At 33.3% G+C, this 21484-nt stretch overlaps 1 protein-coding gene across 3 annotated transcripts in view; it reads right to left on the reverse strand.

The window, feature by feature from the left end:
- The window catches only part of RNF180 (ring finger protein 180), a 230378-nt gene that overhangs the window by 162126 nt on the left and 46768 nt on the right, over positions 1-21484 (reverse strand). For 2 of the 3 annotated variants that reach the window (XM_081285320.1, XM_081285321.1), the window contains exons 3-5: positions 13912-14010; positions 10841-11800; positions 5574-5609 (exon numbers count right to left, since the gene is read on the reverse strand). In XM_081285320.1, the coding sequence (XP_081141446.1) occupies positions 5574-5609; positions 10841-11800; positions 13912-13959 (1044 nt within the window). In that variant the 5' untranslated portion in view covers positions 13960-14010. The remainder of the gene's footprint in view (positions 1-5573; positions 5610-10840; positions 11801-13911; positions 14011-21484) is intronic. The other variant, XM_081285322.1, reaches the window with a different exon arrangement.

Consider the following 21484-nt stretch of genomic DNA (forward strand, 5'->3'; position numbering starts at 1 on the left):
AAAGCTAAATGTGAAGATTTAGAATAAAAACAAGAAAATAGTCTTCTTGGTGCACACAAGGTCAAAAGCACTGAAGTTATTACCTAGTTCTGCTCATCAAACACAGCAAGCACTAAGCTGTGTCCTGTACACTAAGCTTCGTCCTGTAAGGATAGGTTTCGGCTTTCCATATCATTCTGGGATTAGCTCACTGACTATTCTAATATTTTTTCCATCCCCAAACAAGTTATCCTTACACAAAGTTAGTGTTTTAGTCCACTTGTGCTTCTCTAACAGAATATCTGAAACTGTGATTTATGAAGAATAAAAATTCATTTTTCTCACAGTTCTGGAGGCTGGGAAGTACAAGATCAAGACACTGGCATTTAGTCTGATAAGGGCCTTCCTTCTGTTGCTTCACAGAGCAGAAGGTGGAAGGTCAAGGGAAAAGCAAGCCAAATGTTGCAAGGAGCCTTTTTATAAGGACCTTATTCCCATAAACAAGGAAGGAGCCCTCCTGGCCTAAGCACCCCACCTCTTCAAACTATTTCATTAGGAACAGCAGAAGTTTGAAGGTCACACATTGGAACCACAGCACATGCAGAAGATATTGTATATCTCTGTTGTTCTCTCTCTCCACTCGCAGTGACTGAGGAGATCACAGTGCCTCTCCTCTAACAAAGCTTGCCATTCTCAAAGCTTCTCTATGTTCTAGTGACAGAATAGCTTATGTAAATCAGCTAATATCAATAAAACGCTTTATACAGTACCTAGAATATGGTAATGCTCATCAAAACTAACTTGCTGTCATCACTCTCACCACCATACCTTCTCCCTTCTGTTGCTCTCCTCTCCCTTGTTCCTAATCAAAATTCTCATTCTTCTCAAATCCATGCTAAGGAAAGTTATCTGAACATACCAAATCTTATTCGGACATAAATATTCATACCATGTCTACAGTATGTGTGTATACTTGCTGCATGTATACACACCCACAAACACACACACACACACATACACACACAACACACACACGCCCACACACAACATAGACAACTAAAGCATAATCTCATACAGCCTAGAGTACTGGATTTTTTTTAAAGCTCCTGAAGAGATTTCATCTCAAAATCAGGGTTAAGAACTACTGTTAGCCTTTAATCTCAAATCATTTATCATGCCTGAAGCATTGGCTACATCATTTATTTGTCCATTTAAACCACTGAGATTTACTGACTTCTGAATGTATACTGGGATTGGTGCTTCTCAGAACTCTCTAGAAACTACACGGTATCCTCAAATTCTAACATGAGTTTCTAACTTTATAAACTGACCATTTCCCTCTTGTCTGTAATCAACTTTCCCATTTCTATATGTTTTCCCTACCCTCTCCCAATCAATCTTAATCTTTTGTGACTGCTCTAAAACTCTCAGTTGCAACCCAAGGTCTTGGTGAAAACAATCCAATATTAAGTAAACATTAGCCAAAGTTATCTGTAATATGGCATTTATGCAAATGCACAAGAAAATTATCACTGAAATTCAGGTGTCACCCTCCTTGACTCAAAGGTCTGTGAGGGAAAGGATGATATTTCATTCATTGATGCAATTTCTAGCAAAGAGTAAACTACCAAAAGAGAATTAGTTAAATGAAGGAAATAATGAAAAAGAATAAAGGTATATGATAGAAAATGTTTTCTGAAACACCAAAGAAAAATTAAATGGGGGCAAAAAACTTTCTCAACAGGATGTAGATTAACGGTTAAGAACATACACTTTGGGACCTAGATATGTTATCACATTATTCAAATTATTCAACCTATCTGAGCCTCAATTTCTGCATCTATAAAATAGAGATAATAACAGAAATTATCTCATAAAATGATGTCAGGATTAAATGAAATAAAGCACTCAGCAAAATATCTGGCATATAATAAGGTGAGGTAAGCAGAATCATGACTCTAGCTACCATTGCATAGATATCCATATTCTAATTCCTGAAACCTGTAAATATGTTACCTTACAATGGCCAATGGGATGTGGCAGTCAGGATTAAATTAAGGACCTCAAATGGGGAGATTACTTTGGATTATCCACATGAGTTCAATGTCATGATAAAGGCCTTAAATGTCAGAAAGAAGATGTGATAAAAGAAATCAGGAGTTGGAGTAGTGCCATGGCCAGAAGGAGGTCACAAGCCAAGGAATAAGGACAGAGTTTAGAAATAGGAAAAGGCAAGGAACAGATTCTACCCTAGAGCTTCCAGAGGAGTGCAGCCCACCAACACTTCAATTTTAGTTCCATAAAGCCCATTTTCAGACTTGTGACCTCCAAACTATAACATGATACAATATGTTGTTTTAAGCTACTACGTTTGTGGTAATTTGTTGGGAGCAGCAATAGAAAACTGATTAGCATTCTTTTCTGTTATAAAACATTTCTGAGTTAACATCAACAGTGCTAAATCATGTTGATAGTATGTGTTCTTGTAAAGTAATGACAATGGCATTTTATCTCAGTGGTCTTCCTCCTAAAATTCCATATTCAGAGAGGAATTAATACAACAGGCCTATCTGCACTTACCAGATCTGCCCTTAATTCAGGACCTTAAATTTGGGGAGGGTTCCCACCATAAGTGATGAGAGGTTCAATGCACCTAATTTGCTTGTACAAGCAATGCAATTTATACTGAACACCTACTTTACTTTCAGGAATCTGAATGTTTGTATTAGCTAAGCAGCAGGTGCCTACATGACCAGCTCCCAATAGGTGCTAAGTCTATTAACTTCCCTGGTATTTAAAACCTTTCACAATTTATTGTTTGAAAACTTAAGCACATTCTATGTGACTCCACAGGAAGAGGATTCTTGAAATCCTGTGCTTGCTTACTGCAGATTTTGCCCCATGTACATTTTCCTTTAGCTAATAATAATCTGTATCCTTTCACTTCAATAAAACACAACTGAACGTGATCATATGCTGATTCTCTTGGCAAAACACCAAATGTGAGATGATTTGGGGAACCAATGACACAACCATTACCCTAATCTAAATATAGGAAAATCCTCTGACAAGTCCCAGGTAAGGGGCATTCTATAAAATATCTAGCCAGTCCGCCTCAAAACTGTTAAATCATCAAAAACAAGAAAAGTCTGAGAAATTGTAAGAGTCAAGAGAAATGACATGACAACTTAAATGTAAGGTGGTCTCCTGGATAAGATCCTCAAAGAAAGAGAGAGAGAGAGAGAGAGAGAGAGAGAGAGAGAGAGAAAGAGAGAGAAAGAGAGAGGGAGGGAGGGAGGGAGAGAGAGAGAAAGAAAAGAAAAGAAAGAAAGAAAATCTGAATAATTGATTAATAATTAATTATAATAATTAATAATGTATAATACTGGTTCATTAGTTGTGACAAATGGACCTATTAATGTAAGATATTAATTAAAGTAAGGAAGAGTAGGTGTGAGGCATATGGTAACTTTTTGCATTATCTTCACATTACCCAGATAGTTTCACTACTAAATGTTTAAGTAAAAATAATATTAATTCTAGGGCTGGGGATGTGGCTCAAGCGGTAGTGCACTCGCCTGGCATAGGTGCGGCCAGGGTTCGATCCTCAGCACCACATACAAAGATGTTGTGTCCGCCGAAAACTAAAAAATAAATATTAAAATCTCAATCTCTCTCTCTCTCTCTCTCTAAAAAAATAATATTAATTCTCCACAATATTTTCCAGAAAACAGAACAGAAGAGAACTTATAAGGCCAGCGCTACTCTAATACCCCAAACAGACAATAATAGCAGAAAAAAAAGAAAATTTCAAGCCAATATCCTTCATAAGCAGAAGCCTCCCCCCAAAAAAACATCTCAAAACCTATTATCAAATCATATCCAACAGTATCCAGCAATAAGAAGAATATTACAACATAACTGAGGTTTACTGTAGGTATGTAGGATTGGTTCAATAATTGATAATTAATACTAAACATTTAAAACACATGATAATATGAAATAATGCAGAAAAAGCATTTGATAAAATTCAACATCCATTCATGATAAAATTCTCTTTAAATTAGAAATAACAGAAAACTTCCTCAGTAAAAATGTTCCAACTGAGGCCAGCGTTGTGGCTGAGTGGTAGAGCACTTGCCTAGCATGCATGAGGCACTGGGTTTAATCCCCAGCACCACATAAAAATAAACAAATAAAATAAAGGTATTGCATCAATCTACAACTAAAAAATATATCTTTTAAAAAATGCTACAACTATCCACAACTATCATCACACAGGTGAAAGATTGAATGTTTTTCTGCTAATCCGTGCAATATCATAAGAAGTAGAAAAAGAAAAATATCTACATTAGGAAGAAGTAAGACTTTTCATTTGCAGATACGATGACCATCTAAGTAGAAAATTCAGTGACATCTACAAAAAAATATTACTAGAAGGTGACAGTAAAAAGATTGTAAGCATGCAAGATCATACAAAAACCAATTGCATTAAAAATATAAATACTTGGGGATAAAATGACAAAAGATATCAAAGACTTGTACTGCCAACATCACAAGATATAAAATCAAAACAAAAGTAGTACTTTTAAACACTAACAATATATAATTTTAAGTCAAAGTGTTCAATAATAACTTCTCCCCGAAAAGAAAAAAATACTTATGTATAATTCTAAATAAACATACATATTCTGAATGCCAACTCTGCAAAATAATGATGAGAAATCAAAGACTTAAATAAAAGGAAAGATGTTCCATGCTTATAGTCTTGGAAAATCAGCATAGTAAAGTTTTCAATTCTTTCCAAGTTGATCTATAGATTTAATATGATTCCAACCAAAATCCCAACAGAATTTTTGCAAATACAAACAGGTTCATTCTAAATTTTATATGGAAAATAAAAAGAACTACAATAGGTAAAACAATTTTGAAAAATAACAATAAAGTTGAAGAATTCACAATATCCTACTTTATGATTTACTATAAAACTCCAACAAGAAAAAGGGCTACTGATAAAAGGGCAGAAATAAAGATGAACTGAACATCACAGAAGATCCAAAACTAGATCCACAGATATATATCCAATTAATTTTTGACAAAGTTGCAAAAGCATTTCAATAGAGAAAGGACACAGTTTTCAACAAAATGTACTTGAAACTTTGAACCTCTATGCAAAATAATGGGTCTTGACTTAAACTTCACACTTTATTTTAAAAAATCAATACAAAGTAAATAATTTCAATGTAAAACATAATACTATAAAACTTTTAGAAGAAACCACAGAAAAAAGTCTTTATAACCTAGGGTAAGGCAGAGTTCTTCAATATGACATGCTTTTGGAAGCATGAGCCATTAAACAATTTTTTTTTGAGAAACTGGACGTAATCAAAATTAAGCATGTTTGCTATGCAGGAAAAAAACTGTTAATAGAATTAAACACAAGCTACACACTGAGAGGAAATATTTATAAATCATATATCTAATTTAGAACTTGTAGCAAAAATATATAAAGAACTTTCAAAACTATATAGAAAGAAAATAACCATTCTGGAAAACAATTTGAGAGTTTCTTATATAGTTAAATAGACACTTACCATATGATCCAGCAATCCCACTCCTGAGAATTTACCCTAGAAAAACGAAAAATTAGGTTCACAAAAAATATATGCACATAAATGTTTATAGCATCTCTATTTATAATTGTCAAAACCTGGAACAACCTACCTGCTGTCCTATGGCTGAATAATAAAAAACTGTGGTTCATTCATACAATGCAATACTACCAAGCAATTAAAAAAGAACAAACTGTAATGTATGCAACAATTTGGATGCATTCACATTCAGTGAGTAAATGAAGTCAATCTTAAGTTTACTATATGGTTCTATTATAACATTATATTATTGTATAAATTATCATTTGACAAAACTATGGTAATGGAGAACAGAGCAGTTGTTTTCAGGGATTAAGGATGGACAAAGGTATGATTTTTAAAGGTGATCAGAACAAAGGAGTTTGGGGGATGATGCAACAGTTCTGTATCATCCCAATGGGGATTGGAATGATCTTTATATAAACCTAAAGCTACATATTAGGAATAAATTTTATTACATGGTAATTATGAAAAGAAGAACTATTCTGAATATAAAAGAAGTTTTCTGGTTTTAATACAGCTTAGCACTAGGTCTTTCCCCCAAATTGATGCTCAGTTAACTTTTGCTGAAGAAAAACACAAAACTGGCTGTAGTATCTACTTCACCATCAATTTCATTTACATTTCTAAGCTTTAATTGTTTAAATAATTTTGTAGTGACATGAACACTTTATATCATGGTATATGCCTCTGAAAGATTTCTAACTTACAAAATAATTCATTAAAAATGTCAAATGATAGTCAGAAATCCAGATTTCCTAGCCAATTAATTAAAATTTTTTAAAAATATGTTAAAAAGACCTTTTCAATGAAAACTATAAGACATTGATTTTAAAAAACTGAAGAGCACACACACACACACACACAACAACAACAACAACAGCAACAACAAGAAAAAACCATAATAGAATCATGAATTGGAAGGACAAATATTATTAAAATGTCCATACCACACAAACATAGGCAATCCCTAACAAAGTACCAGTGACATTCTTCACCAAAAATAAATAAATAAATAAATAAAAATCCTAAAATCTGTATAGAACCATAAAAAATAAAATAACCAAAGCAATCTTCAGCAAAAAGAACAAAACAAGAAAGATTATGCTATCTGACTTCAAAATACACTATGAAGTTATAGTAATCAAAACTGTTCAGTATTGGTATAAAAACAGACATATAGTCAAATGGAAAAGAACACTAGGCCAAGAAGTAAACCCATGCATCCACACCCAACGAATCTTCAACAAAGGTGCTAAGAACATACTCTGTGGAAAGATCAGTCCCTTCAATAAATGGTGCTGGAAAAATTGAATATCCATATTCAAAAGAGTGAAACTAGACCCCTATTTCTTACAGTATATAATAACAAACTCAAAATGGATTAAAGACTTCTAAATTCTAAAGCAAAACTAAAAAGTAAAAACTACTGCCAGGCATGGTGGTACCTGTTCAAAGTCAGCCTCAGCAAAAGTAAGGCACTAAGCAACTCAGTGAGACCCTGTCTCTAGATAAAAATACAAAATAGGGCTGGGGATGTGTCTCAGTAGTTAAGTGCCCCTGAATTCAATCCCTGGTACCAAAAAAAAAAAAAAAAAAAAAAAAAGTAGAAACTACTAGAAGAAAAGATGAGTAAATATTTCAGGGCAAATATTTTTTTAGTTAAGATCTCAAAAACAGAAAATGAGAGCAAAAATAGACAGATGGAATTATACAAACTAGAAAGCTTCTGCACAGCAAGGGAAACAACAGAATAAAGGAAGAACCTACAGAATGGAAAAAAAGATGTATTTGTAAACCATACATCTGACAAGTGATCAATAAACAAAATATATAAGGAACTCCAAAAGCTCACTAGCAAAAATAAATAAATAACCCATTGAAAAACCTGCAATCAATTTAAACAGAAATTCCTCAAAAGAAGACAAACAAATAGCCAACAGATATATGAAAACAACACTCAGCCCCTCAAATCATCAAAGAAATGCAAATCAAAACCACAATCTAATTATACCATATTTTAGGTAATTTAAATTTTAGTAATTTTGAGGAAACCTTTTTACCATATTAATGAGTTATTGAGAGATAAAACATTTGCATGTTTATTGTAATTTAAGATTATATAACACTTTCAATTCAGTTTCTCATTCAGCCTTTTTCACACAGATTTACAGATTCAAAACCTCCTTTGAGTCTAAAATGCTGTTTTCTGCTATTTTCATCAATTTGGAGATTATTCTATTACATACAATGAAATAAATATATAACTAGTAGGTTAATTGTTCCATTACACCTTAATAAATTATATCAATATAAAAAAACACAATGAGACATCATGCCTGTTAGAATAGCTATTATCAAACAGACAAAAGATAAGGGTTGGTAAGGAAATGGAGAAAAGGGAACTCTTACGTACTATTAGTGGAAATGTACAATCATTATGGAAAACAGTATGGAGATTTCTCAAAAACTTAAAAATAGAAACACCATATGATCCAGCAATCTCACTAGTTGGTTTGTGTCCAAAAGAGACAGAATCAGTGTGTTGAAGAGATATCTGTACTCCCATGTTTATTACAGCTCTATTCACAATAGCCAAGAAATGGAAGCAGCCTGAGTGTCTATCACCAGATGAATGGATAAAGAAAAAAGCATGTAAAAAATATATGTGATGGAATATTATGCAGTCATAAAAAGCTCGGTATTGGTATAAAATGGATGAAACTAGAGGTCATTAAATCAGACAGAGAAGAAAACAACATTTGATCCTACTTATATATATAGAATATAAAAACTGATCTCAGAAGTTGAGAGTAGAATAGTTTTAACTGGAGGCTGGCAAGGGAAAGAGGGGAGTGGTAAAAGTTGACCAATGGGTACTCACAGGAGAAATAAGTTCTGGTATTCTTTTGCACAATATGATGAAAATAGATAATGATAATGTACTACATATTTCAAAAAAGGTAGAAGAGGGATTTTGAACAGTGTGTTGTGTGTGTATGTGTGTGTGGGGGGGTGTGTTTTATTCAGGATTGAACCTGGGACCTCACACATGCTAGGCAAAGGCTCTACCACTGATCTATATTCCCAGTCCAGAAGAGGGATTTTGAATGATTTTATCATTAATAACATTTGAGAAGACAGACATACTCAACCTTATTTAAATATTACACAATATATATGTGGGTCAAAACATCACATTACCCATAAATATGTACAATTTTACTTCAATTAAAAATATATAAAACATTTTAAGAAAATATTAACAACAGTAACTAGTACTTTTATATATTTTATTCTTATCTTTAAAAAAAGACAGTATCTGTACCAAAGTCATTACCCAAAAGCATGATATCTAAAACGAGCATTTGGTACATCTTTACAGAATTTATCTTTATTAAGCATGTAATTAGCTGAATAATTAGCCATTAATTTATTTCAGATATTAACTTGCTAAAATTTGTCTTTTTGCTTGACTTAGCATAATTAACTTTAATTTTTTTTCATGGCTCTAACAATGATGTGTATTTATATCAACAACTCACAAAATTTCTCTACTCTTTTAGTCTAATCTTTTAAATTTTCTGCTCAAGAGACATTGGGCATTTGTTTGCTTATAGCTCTTGTGCAACCAATCAAACCTATTAGGATTCTACAGTGCCATTCCCCATACAAACCTTGTCACAGGTCTAATATTCCCTAATTCTGATTAATTAGATAAGCAAATTGGTCAAAAGTATGGATGTAAATAAAAAAGTAACTTCTATACAAAAACAAACACAAAAAACAAAACTGTTCTTGTTTAGCTCTAAACTGTGTAAAATAGAGCATTTCTATGCTGGAAAATAATTAATAATATAACTGATATTTTCAGAAGTACCTAACCCCAAAACTAAACAAACACAGTATTTATTAACAGAATAAAGTAAATATGATTTTCATACTTCTTTTAAATTTCCATTTGGAAGAAAATTATTTCAGAGCTTTCCACATTGTTCTTAAGGATTTTCTTATTTGATCACTTAACATATGATCATTTCCAATTTATCTAGGCATAAGTCAAATCCTCAATAAACATTTTGAATTTTACAGCTTTTGTAAATTATAATTTGCAGTATATTATAATGATAATATATTAATTTTTACATTCTATAAAGTATATTTCAACATAACATCATCATCACTTGCACATAAACCAAACTTAAATGTTCTTATTAGCAACCAGTCAAAAATAATTATCTATAATTATTATTATACTATGTAACTGAAAGATGAAAAAAATCATCTAATCTGACTGAAGCACTCATTGCAGTTATTTTGTTTTATTGAGTCTGTGATTAGGATAACAAGCCATACAGGACTCACTTAACTGTCTTTAAAAAGAATGAACTATTATATGAAGTTGCAGCTTTCTATATTTTGGTTCTGTGGATAGTGTTAACATTCAAACATTAATTAATTAGAATTATTAATCCTACTAATGAGCAAATAATACAGGCAATTTACAAAAAAAGTTCATACAGAAATATATTAGTCATCAAACTTCTAAATTTTTATAGCACCTCATTCACTGGTTTTAACTGGTTTTCACATTTATCATGCAGTCCTTTTACACATATCACCTTGGAACATATTATTATGGGGCACACAAGAAGTTCAAATCATAGAAAAGCAAACTGCTCTAGAAAATTACAGTAAGGAAAATTACCCTTTAGATAATGTTCATCAGTTAGCACAGTTAATCATATATCAATCATATGAGCACATAATTAAAGTTTTTAGAAAATAACCATTTAAATGATGTGATGAAAAGTGAATGAATTTGTTACATGATTTGAATTTAGAAAACTTTTTTCCAACTTAACCTGAAATAAAATTACTGCAAAACAATCCTAGCACATAATAAAATTAAAATGTTTGTGATAAACAATTCAGTTTCAATATAATGAAATTAATCTTCCTTTATAATACTAGCTAAAACTGAGAAAAAGTACACAGAAGACGATTTTTCTAAACATAAGTAAAACACAGAAACTGGATTTTGCATGGCAGTTATAATAGGGCTACATAATTAAGTGTACCTAGAGAAAAATGTCATTTCAAAAATTGAAACTGTTTTTTTAATACAAATTTTGAAAGTTAGCTCTACTTCCCAAATTCCAATACTTGTAAATTCAGAATTTTCAGTAAACTCTTATTTTAAAAATTACCTGCTTCTGTAGCCATCTTTCATGCCTTCGTTGTTTCCTTCTTAGATTCCTCAATTTGCTCCTTTCTCTCTTATTCAGCCTCTGATTAATGGTGCCCAATGAAAAACTGGCCGAGCGCAAGAAGTCCAGAGCAGAAAGGTGCTCTTCTTGGTCTGAGGCCTCCAGCATGCTCCTGCCGGCTGAGGGCAGGTCCATCAGGAAAGACAGGTTGTTAGTGTTAGTGTGGTCAGAATACACTGAAGAAGCTTCTAGACCACACTGAAATTCTCCTCCTCTTTGTGTCTGGGTCTCACAGGGAGCCACTGAAAATCTTTGCAGCAGCATATCAGGATCAAAACTGGATGGATTCTGAAAGGAACAGCTATTTTTACTGGACTGTAAAGGCAAGCCTGCAAGGGCAACAGGCCGTGTTTCATTTAGCCTGGGATAGGCAGTCGTCTTACTACGTATTTCATATAAAGTGGGTAATAAAGTCAGTTTCTCATTGATGTTCAGATCCAAACTATGTGATTTTCTATGAAAAGCTCTTGCCGTGCACCTGCCAGACATAAGCTGGGGAACAAAAAGCTGGTATTTTGGATCTGATGTTTTGAAGAGCAATTTTTCATTCTTCATCTCAAAATATGTCGATCGCACCTCCAGGCAGAGTGCTTCTGCTAATCTTCCAAGGCCATTATTATTTTGGGCCATGTTTAAAAGCCTGTAATTTCTGCTTTTGGAGCCACCACCTGTCAGCAGAGTTTCCTTGTCACAACCTGACTGAACTCTAGGATGTGACAAGTATTTCAGCGATGGTCTCATTAGTCTGCCTGCCTCTGTTGGTTGATAATCAGTCCGGCTCTTGGAGAGATGTACAGCTGCAAGCTGGCCACAGGAACATTTTGGAGTGCTGACAAAATTAAAGCCCCCTAAACGGGCCCCACAGAAAGGGCAATTCAGTTTTCCAACTGTCCACTGGGCCTACAGGTAATAAAAGAAAATAAAAACAATGGTTTCATTGTAAAGTAACTGAAGAGAATGGGAGTTTTTTTAAAAAAAGAAAGAAAAAAGCCAACCACATGAAAGTTTTCTATGCTACAGAAAAGACTAGCTTTCCTTTTCTGATTAGTAGCAAAACAGCAAATGGAAACAAGCCCTCCAATAAATAGAGATAAGCAGCTACAAAGTTCTAGAATGATAACATATTGCAAATCATGCCCATCCAAACAATACTCCTAAGAATCCCAAAAGAGAGTCTCTTAAACAATAGGTTGAATATGGATACAGGGTGAATTAATGAAAAGAAAAATATTCTATGGAACCAGGAAGCAAATCAGTCTACAGAGCTTAATTTGCAAGTAAAATCTCACAGAAAAGTGTCTGTTTTGATACACTTCTTGCATACCAAGCACCAGGGGAGGGAATTTTATCCAACTAACAGAATAAAGCTTTTCCTAGCTTTTTACATACAACCAAAAGATACTGATTGCTTACATTAGATAATGCATTTTCTATACTCAGTTTAGAAATTAATAATGAACTGGCTTAAAATGTTCTTTTCAACAAAGATAATGGAACCTCTGTGGTGTCCTAATATATTTCGTAAAGTTCAGGACACTTGCAATGCCACTTACACTGGCATTCTCCCAGGAAATCATTACAATGTTAATAATGGGCGCAAGAGACATCTACCAAATGTTATTTTTTTAAACACCACCAACCAAAAAAAAGTAAAACTTCTCAGTGGAGAAATGTAATTGTATTTTCCCCAAAATCATATTACTTATGTTTTTCTAAGACAGGTATTATGCATTGTGAAAAATTAGCATGTTATTCACAAGGTGAGTTCTTGATTATATTTCATTAAGGATTCTTTAAAATCCAGCATTTTCATTTTGATCATACCATTAAAAGTCATAATTATCCAGCATATATGTATGTATAAATGCATATGTGTGTATACATGAATGATACATACAAGATGTTTCTTTCATTTAACAGGTTCTATTTTCGGTGCTGAGGAAGTACAGATGACCAAAATGTAAAAATCCCTGACTTTATAGAGCTTATACTCTAATGGAGGAGGCTAGGTAATTAACAGCATCAGTATGCTATGTGTGTATACATATATGTATATGATTATATAGATTATATACACACTTTAATATAGTTATATTACTTATAGTGTGTGTGAACCTATAAAATATAGGTAGGTACATGAAGCAAACAAAGGAGACTGGCAGTGTGAAGAAAGATAATAAGGAAAAGGAACAGTCAACACATTGGCCAGGCAATTTCTCACTTAAATAAAGAGCAATGGAAATGAGGGAACAAACCAGATGAGTAACTTTGAGAAGAAGATTGAAAGGGGAAATATCAAGAGTAAAGTCTAAGACAGAAAAGTATCTGGACCACTTCAATTATAATGAGGAGAACAATAAGTGCAATATGGAACTAACCTGGGTTCCCTTCAACAGATGAGTGGATAAAAAAAATTGTGAGATACACACACACACACACACACACACACAATACACATATATATGTATATATACACACACAATAGAATATTACTCAGCCATAAGAAAGAATAACTTTATGACTTTTGCCTATAAATGAATGGATCTGAAACTATGATGCTAAGTGAAATAAATCAATCCCCCCAAAAACAAAGTTGAATGTTCTCTCTGATATACAGATGCTAACACACAACAAGCGGGGAGGGGAAGAAGAGAAGTTCAGTAGATTAGACAAAGGGGAATACAGATAAAGGTGGGATACAAATAGGAAAGGCAGTGGAATAAACTTTCCTGTGTTCACATATGAGTACACCACCAGTGAAACTCCACATCATGTACAATCACAAGAACGGGATCCTAATTAGAATAAGTTATACTCCATGTATATATAATATGCCAAAATACACTCTACTGTCATGTATACCTAAAAAAATTAAATACTTTAAAGAAAAGAGTAACACAATATTTCAAATATCTTAAAACAATGCATCTAAGAAAAATAGTTCTAAAAGTAGACAATAATTTTCTGAAGGTTGCATATTTCTAATTTTATTCAGAAACTAAGAAACTTACTTTTTGTATTAGGCAGTTTATCCATTCTGGAAGGGCTTCTATATTCATGTGCCACACATGGCAAATACTTTCAGCATCAACTGAATCATGTCTATCCTGCTGTATAAAAATGAGCAATATTATTAGTAATTATTAGTTTGGAATTTATTTCACAAATTTCATATTAAAATAAAATTCAAAAATAGAAATTAAACTTCAGTTAGAAAGCAAATATACACTGTCCTCCTTCTCTTGCTCCCATCACCAGAAATAAATCCACACAGACAAAAAGTATTTTTTTTAGGAAATAATTATTTATGATTTAAGACAAAACCAAAATCCCCTTCACTTTATTAAATTCATCAAATAAAATTTAAAATTCAGCCATAAATTATGGAATGAACAAATCCCGTGCCCTATTATTTTTCCGGTGGGTAAAATAAAATAATGCCATTCATGGTAACTTTCTCCCTGCCTTCAACCTCTGATTCTATTTTGTTTCTACTACTAACGTAATAAAGAAGATGTTATATTCTCTCTTAGGATGCTCAATAAACATTTGGAAGGATTAGGGGAGAGAAATGATAGGGCTCAGGACACATTACCCCTAAACATGCCACCTTAACAGATTGAAAAACAGCAGAAACAGGAAGATTTCTCTGGCATTCCTCCTCCCCTTTTCCCCTGAAACAGGTAAACAACTTAGGAAGAATCTTCTGACCTCCTCCACAGTAGGTCATAAGACTCTCAATGGGGAAGTACCTTCCTATACAAGAGGGAAAGAAACATCCTTATCATTGAACATGAAGGGTCACAGAGAATATGAACAAACACATCATGCTAAATTTCCCCAATCTGTTACCATTAGATCTTATCTCCTTTGCCCTGTCCTATTTCTCCATGACTCTGTAGTCGTCCATCTAACCTAAAATACCCATTTATTTTTTCAGTTCTTCATTTACATATGATGACTCCTCTGTCACATGAAACTTATGTTAAGTAAATCTATATAATTTTCTCTTGCTACTATGTCTTCTGTTATAACAGCTTTGGCCATGAACCTAGGATTGGGAGATAAAAAATAATTTTCCTCCCCTATAGGAACAATTGTATAGGTAGCCCAAAAAGTCCTGACTAAACTTTAGTTGTATAAGACCAACAAAGATCTAAAGAGAGAGGTTTGACTTTCTAAAATAGATTTGTAGAAATAAATTATATATAATTGGGACAAAATGGCTTTCCAACATGTCATAAAAGAGCTGGGCAATGCCAGGCCCAGTGGGGCACACCTGTAATCCCAGTGGCTCAGGAAACTAAGGCAGAGGATTACAAACTCAAAGCTAGCATCAGCAACTTAGCAAGGCTATGAGCAATTTAGCGAGATCCTGTCTCTAGATAAAAATATAAAAAAGGGTTGGGGATGTGGATCAGTTGGATAGCACCCCTGTGTTCAATCCCTGGTACCCAAAACAACAACAACAACAACAACAAAAAAAAGTACGGGGCAGACCAAGGTAAAGAAACATGTCTGTTTACTATGTATGTATGCATGTGATCTTATATCAACTAATTTCCTTTTAGGGTCTCAGTTTAATCACCTGTAAGTTATTGCTACATAATTTTAAAGTCCATGCTGGGTTGACAAAATTTCACTCTACGAAATGAAAGGGAAGTGTTGTTGAGAGGAATAGAGAAAGAATAAGGCTCCCACCCACATATTTTTAAGGATCAGATTCTACCATGAATAGCTCTACAAGTTACAAAAGCACAATACTTTCTCTCTCAGATTCCAAGCAGTTATAATATTAGTTACTATAATCAATAAAACAAAGTAACAAACAACAAGGACATTTCTAGAGACACCTTTTAAGTCTTGTGTTTACAGTGATAGAAAAGGAAAAAGGCTAACTTTAAGAATCCTTCATCAAATAATCTATCTTAGGCTATGACTTGGAGCCAGTATCATCCAGAGTTTCTAGGTTTAATTTTCCAAGCTGGTCCTTCCTGAGCTATTTTTCTTGTCTATCATTACATCTTAATATGCTAAAAGGTGACCAGCCATAGACAAAAAGTTTCAGTGTGATTTATTTACATATTGTTAAGATTTATAAAGAAGCTATCTTGATCTAATTTTCTTTAGCACCATCCCCAAACCACAATATAAATTAAAAGAGAAAATAGACTTGAGTTATTTTTACGTGTTGAGCCATGTTTCATTATTCTGAATACTATATACAGTAAAATTTGATATACAATGAACACAATCAGTGGTAATGACTAATCAATATGTATCAAGTTACACTTGGATATGAGCAAGAAGTTCTGGTGTGCAATCTTAAAGCCAAGCTTTATAGAATGTAATTTTTTGAAAAAAAGGAATCAATAGCTGAAGTAGAAGATATTGATGGGCAACTTCCAATGGACCAGAAATCATAAGAAACTTCTAAGAGATTAGTGAGGGGAAAAAAACAAACAAAACTCCCAGCATAGTGTACTGAAATATAGAATAGATTAAAAATCACAAAGAATGGTCTAAGCCACAGTAGTAGAAACTAGAAGCAAAGGAGGTACTGGGGAAACTATTAGGGGTTCAGTTGAAGTTTATCTGTCTTTAGGCAAGAGTAGTACTTGGATCAGAAAGAAATAAGGCAACATGCAAGGGTGGCTAGAATTGCCTAGGGGGAAAAAAAAGGGAAAACATCTGCAGTGAAGTTCAGAGATGAGATGCTGAGGACCAACCTGTTCTCAATGAAAATGGTGCCAACAGCAACTAATGAGAATGATGTAGATTTGTTAGTGCCAATAAAACATGTATTTAATACTGTTTGCTTTAAAAAAAAAGGTGAAATAGAAATACAGAAGGCTATAAGCTTATAAAAATGATGGTTATATAATTATAATTTTGTACACATTGGTCATTGGTCAAAACTCATTGCAATGTATATTTTGTAAACTGTACACTAATAAAATTGACCAAAATGAAAAATAATAGATAAAATATCCTTAATGAATAGCAGCTAAGAAATATTTGCAAAATTTTGTTCTCTACTCCCCCGTTAGCAAAAAATAAAGCTAACTACTTCACATACACTACAAGTAATTATGACAGCAAGAGTCACTTTGGAGAATCATGGTGCAATATGAATTATCCAGATTAAATTACATAATAAACACAGACTTTAAAAAATTGAATCTTTTCCTGAATATTTTCAGAACTTAACTTCTTTGGGGAATTTTATCAAAATCGCACTTGAAGCTATATCTCATAAACTGGATGGGAAGGAGTGCACATCAGTACAGGTCTATTCATAGATAAGCACATGACAGAATAACAGATATTTTGAAAAGTATACCTACTAATTAATGGCTTGACCTAAACTGCCCTCCTAAACATTTCAGAGGTTTCAGATTTTTAGAGTTGCTTTAATTTGATAATAATGTCAGATAAAATTAAAAAGTTTCAAAAGTAACTGAATATTAGACTAAAAAAGAGGGAAAAAAACTACAAAGTAATGAAACTGGAGCCAAGGACCAATTTGAAGAGTGGATCTAAATGGAAAAGTAAGTTTTTTTGTACCAGGAGAGGTTGTGATTGTTTTAGATTTATGTCCTGATTTAGTCACCATAACCTCATGAGGTAATTAATATTACTAACCCAGTCTGACAGGAAAATTGGAGCCTAAGGGAGACAGTTCAGTTGATAGCTGACAGGTGACAGATCCACACTGGATTTAAGCATATGCAGTCTAGATGAGTACCCTGTCCTTCCATCACCAGACTCCAGTCATAAGCTGAAAGCCCTCTAACTTCTTTCAATGATCTCAAGAAAAGACATCTTCAATTTTATCAAGAAATGAGGAACTGCAAGTTACAATGGGTCTCCACGTGCTTGTACATCTGTAAGAAAATTACATGAAAATAAGGAAACACCCTTGAATCATTTTCCTTAAATCTACAGCATAATACAAATGTTTAGAGATGTTATCAGACTTGCCCCTTACAAGGATAAACCTTGCATTGTTTAGTCACTGGTAATTCTAGGCTCCAAACTGTATTCTAAAATATCTGTGGATGCCAATTTCTACAGAGTTGATATAAACAGCAACATTCTGGCAAGGCTTTCTTTTGACAACACTAAAAGAAGAGTCATCCAGATCAAGATCACAAGCTCTGTAAAAAGCACTGTCTCAGAACAGTGTTTTTCCAAATGCAGTCTGCAGATTACCAGCACCAGAAACACTTGGGATCCTTAGAAAAATTTATATTCTTGATCCACACCCAGAGTGACTACACTCTAAATAAACACTTAGGATTCTCTTATACAATAAAGTTAAGAACCTTGAGACATCTTTAGAATTTGATTTTCTGTGCTTTTATTATCTGGTTTTTCCAAAATATTAAATTCTAATACTGATTAATTTGCAATGATAGCTCAGTCATTACTAGCCTATTTTTGGTACTCATGAATTAAATCTGGGTAACTTAGAAAAAGCACTAAACTGAAGATCCTAACTCCAATTTACTTTATCAAATAGTTTAAGAAAGTTACCTTCAAAGGCAGAGTATAGTGCTAACTTGGGCGGCACATATACTAAAACTAGAATGATACAGAGAAGATTAGCATGGCCCCTACATAAGATGACATACAAATTCATGAAGCATTCCATATTTTTAAGCTATCTATGTTAATCCACAGGCCAACATCATTCTAAATGGAGAAAAACTGAAAGCATTACCTCTAAAAACTGGAACAAGACAGGGATGACCTCTCTAACCACTTCTATTTAACAGAGTTCTTGAAACTCTAGCCAGAGCAATTACAGATGAAAGAAATTAAAGGGATAGGAATAGGAAAAGAACTCAAATTATCACTATTTGCCAACGACATGATTCTATACCTAGAAGATCCAAAAAATTCCACCAGAAAACTTCTAGAACCAATAAATGAATTTGGCAAAGTATCAGGCTATAAAATCAAAGGCATAAATCAAAGGCCATAAATCAAAGGCATTTCTGTACATCAATGACAAATCCTCTGAAAGAGAAACTAGGAAAACTACCCCCACTTACTATAACATCAAAAAAATAAAATATTTAATGAAAGCGGTGAACATTGAAAATTACAGAACAATAAAGAAAGAAGTTAAAGAAGATTCAGAAGATGGAAAGATCTCCTATGTTCTTGGATAGGCAGAATTAATATTTTCAAAATGACCATACTACAAAAAGCACTAATGCAATTCCAATCAAAATCCCAATGACATTCCTCATAGAAATAGAAAAAGCAGTCATGAAATTCATCTGGAAAAATAAAGAGACCTAGAATAGCTAAAGTAATCCCTGGCAAGAAGAGTGAAGCAGGTGGCATCACTATACCAGATTTTATACTACAGAGCAATAGTAACAAAAACGGCATGGTATTGGCACCAAAATAGACTTGTAGACTAATGGTACAGAAAGAGGACACAAAGACAAACCCACATAAATACAGTTATCTCATATCAGACCAAAGTGCCAAAAACATATTGGAGAAAGGATAGCCTCTTCAACAAATGGTGCTGGAAAAACTGGAAATCCATATGCAACAAATTGAAATTAAGCCTTATCTCTCACCATGCACAAAATTTACCTCAAAGTGAATCAAGGACCTAGGAATTAAACCAGAGACCCTGCACCTAATAGAAGAAAAAGTAGAACCAAATCTTCATCATGTTGGATTAGGCCCCAACTTCCTTAATGAGACTCCTATAGTGGGTCTGGGATTGTGGCTCAGTGAGCGCTTGCCTAGCATGGACAGAGCCCTGGGTTCAATCCTAAGCACCACATAAAAATAAATGAATGGAATAAAGATATTGTGTCAAACTACAGCTAAAAAATATATAAATATTAAAAAAGACTCCTACAGAGCAAGAAATAAAATCAAAAATCAATAAATGGGATGGATTTAGTTCAAACTAAAAAGCTTCTTCTCAGCAAAAGAAACAATCAGTGAGGTGAAGAGAGAACCTACATACAGAATGGGAGCAAATTTTTACCACTTGCACATCAGATAGAGTACTCATCTCTAGGATATAAAAAGAACTCAGAAATCTTAACACCAAAACAAATAACCCAATCAATGAATGGGCCAAGGAACTGAACAGACACTTCTCAGAAGAGGATATACAATCAACAAATATATGAAAAAAATGTTCAACATCTCTAGCAATTAGAGAAATGCAAATCAAAACTACTCTTAAGATTTCATCTCACTCCAGTCAGAATGGCAACTATTAAGAATACAAACAAACAATAAGTGTTGGTGAGGATGTGGGGAGAAAGGCACACCCATACATTGCTGGTGGGACTGCAAATTGGTGCAACCAATATGGAAAGCAGTATGGAGAATCCTTGGAAAACTGGGTATGGAGCCACCATTTGACCCAGCTATCCCACTCCTTGGTTTATACCCAAGGTACTTAAAAACAACATGCTACAGTAATGTAGCCACATCAATGTTTTAGCAGCACAATTCACAAAAGCTAAATTTTGGAACCACCTAGATACCCTTCAGTAGATGAATGGAAAAAAGAAACTGGTATATATAAACAATGGAATATTACTCAGCATTAAAAGAGAATAAAACCATAGCATTTGCAGGGAAATGGATGGAGTTAGAAAATACTATGCTAAGTGAAGTAAGCCAATCCCCAAAAAACAAGTGTCAAATGTTTTCTCTGATATGAAGATGCTAATCCATAATGGGGATAGGAGGGAAGCATGGGAGGAATGGGGAAACTTTAGATATGGCAAATGGGGGGGAGGGGAAGAAGGGGGAAGGCAGGTAGGAAAGACAGTGGAATGAGATGTACATCATTACCCCCAGTACATATATGAAGACACAAATGGTGTGACTCTACTATGTGTACAACCAGAGACATGAAAAACTCTGTTCTATATGTGTACTATGAATTGAAATGAATTCTGTTGTCATATACAAAAAAATAGAATAAATAATTTTTTTAAAAAAAGTAGAGTACACTGGCAAAAGATGGAAGAATCTGCAGGCATTTAATTTTAAAAATATATATTTAAATATATTTGTATTATACATTTATAATTTTAAATTATTAAATTTTATTTAATATATTATTATATATTTAAACATATTTTTCTAAATGCTTCATGTTGCTGCGCATTTTAAATACTTCCACTATATGTCATACCACTATTTTTAGGATTATTATGGTTACCAATACATTATTTCAGGGAGAAAAATTATTTTCCAAATATATTATTATTTTCCATATAAATTATTCTCTTGAGTTCTGCATCCATAGATTTATACAACTATAGATAAAAAAACAATCAGAAAAAAAACCTGTATCTGTAATGAACACATATAAACATTTTTTCATGTTATTATGTCTAAACAATACAACTGAATAACTATTTTCATAGCATTTAAATTTTAATAGGTATTATAAGTAATCTAGTGGTGACTTAAAGTATACAGGAGGATGTACATGGATTATAGGAAAACATACCATTTTTAAAGTAAGGGACTTACAGATCTACAGATTTTGGTGTCTGTAGGGAATCCTCAACCAGTCTC

The sequence above is a fragment of the Spermophilus citellus genome, assembly GCF_964194105.1.
Source record: "Spermophilus citellus genome assembly, chromosome: 1".
In the NCBI taxonomy this organism is placed as follows: Eukaryota; Metazoa; Chordata; class Mammalia; order Rodentia; family Sciuridae; genus Spermophilus; species Spermophilus citellus.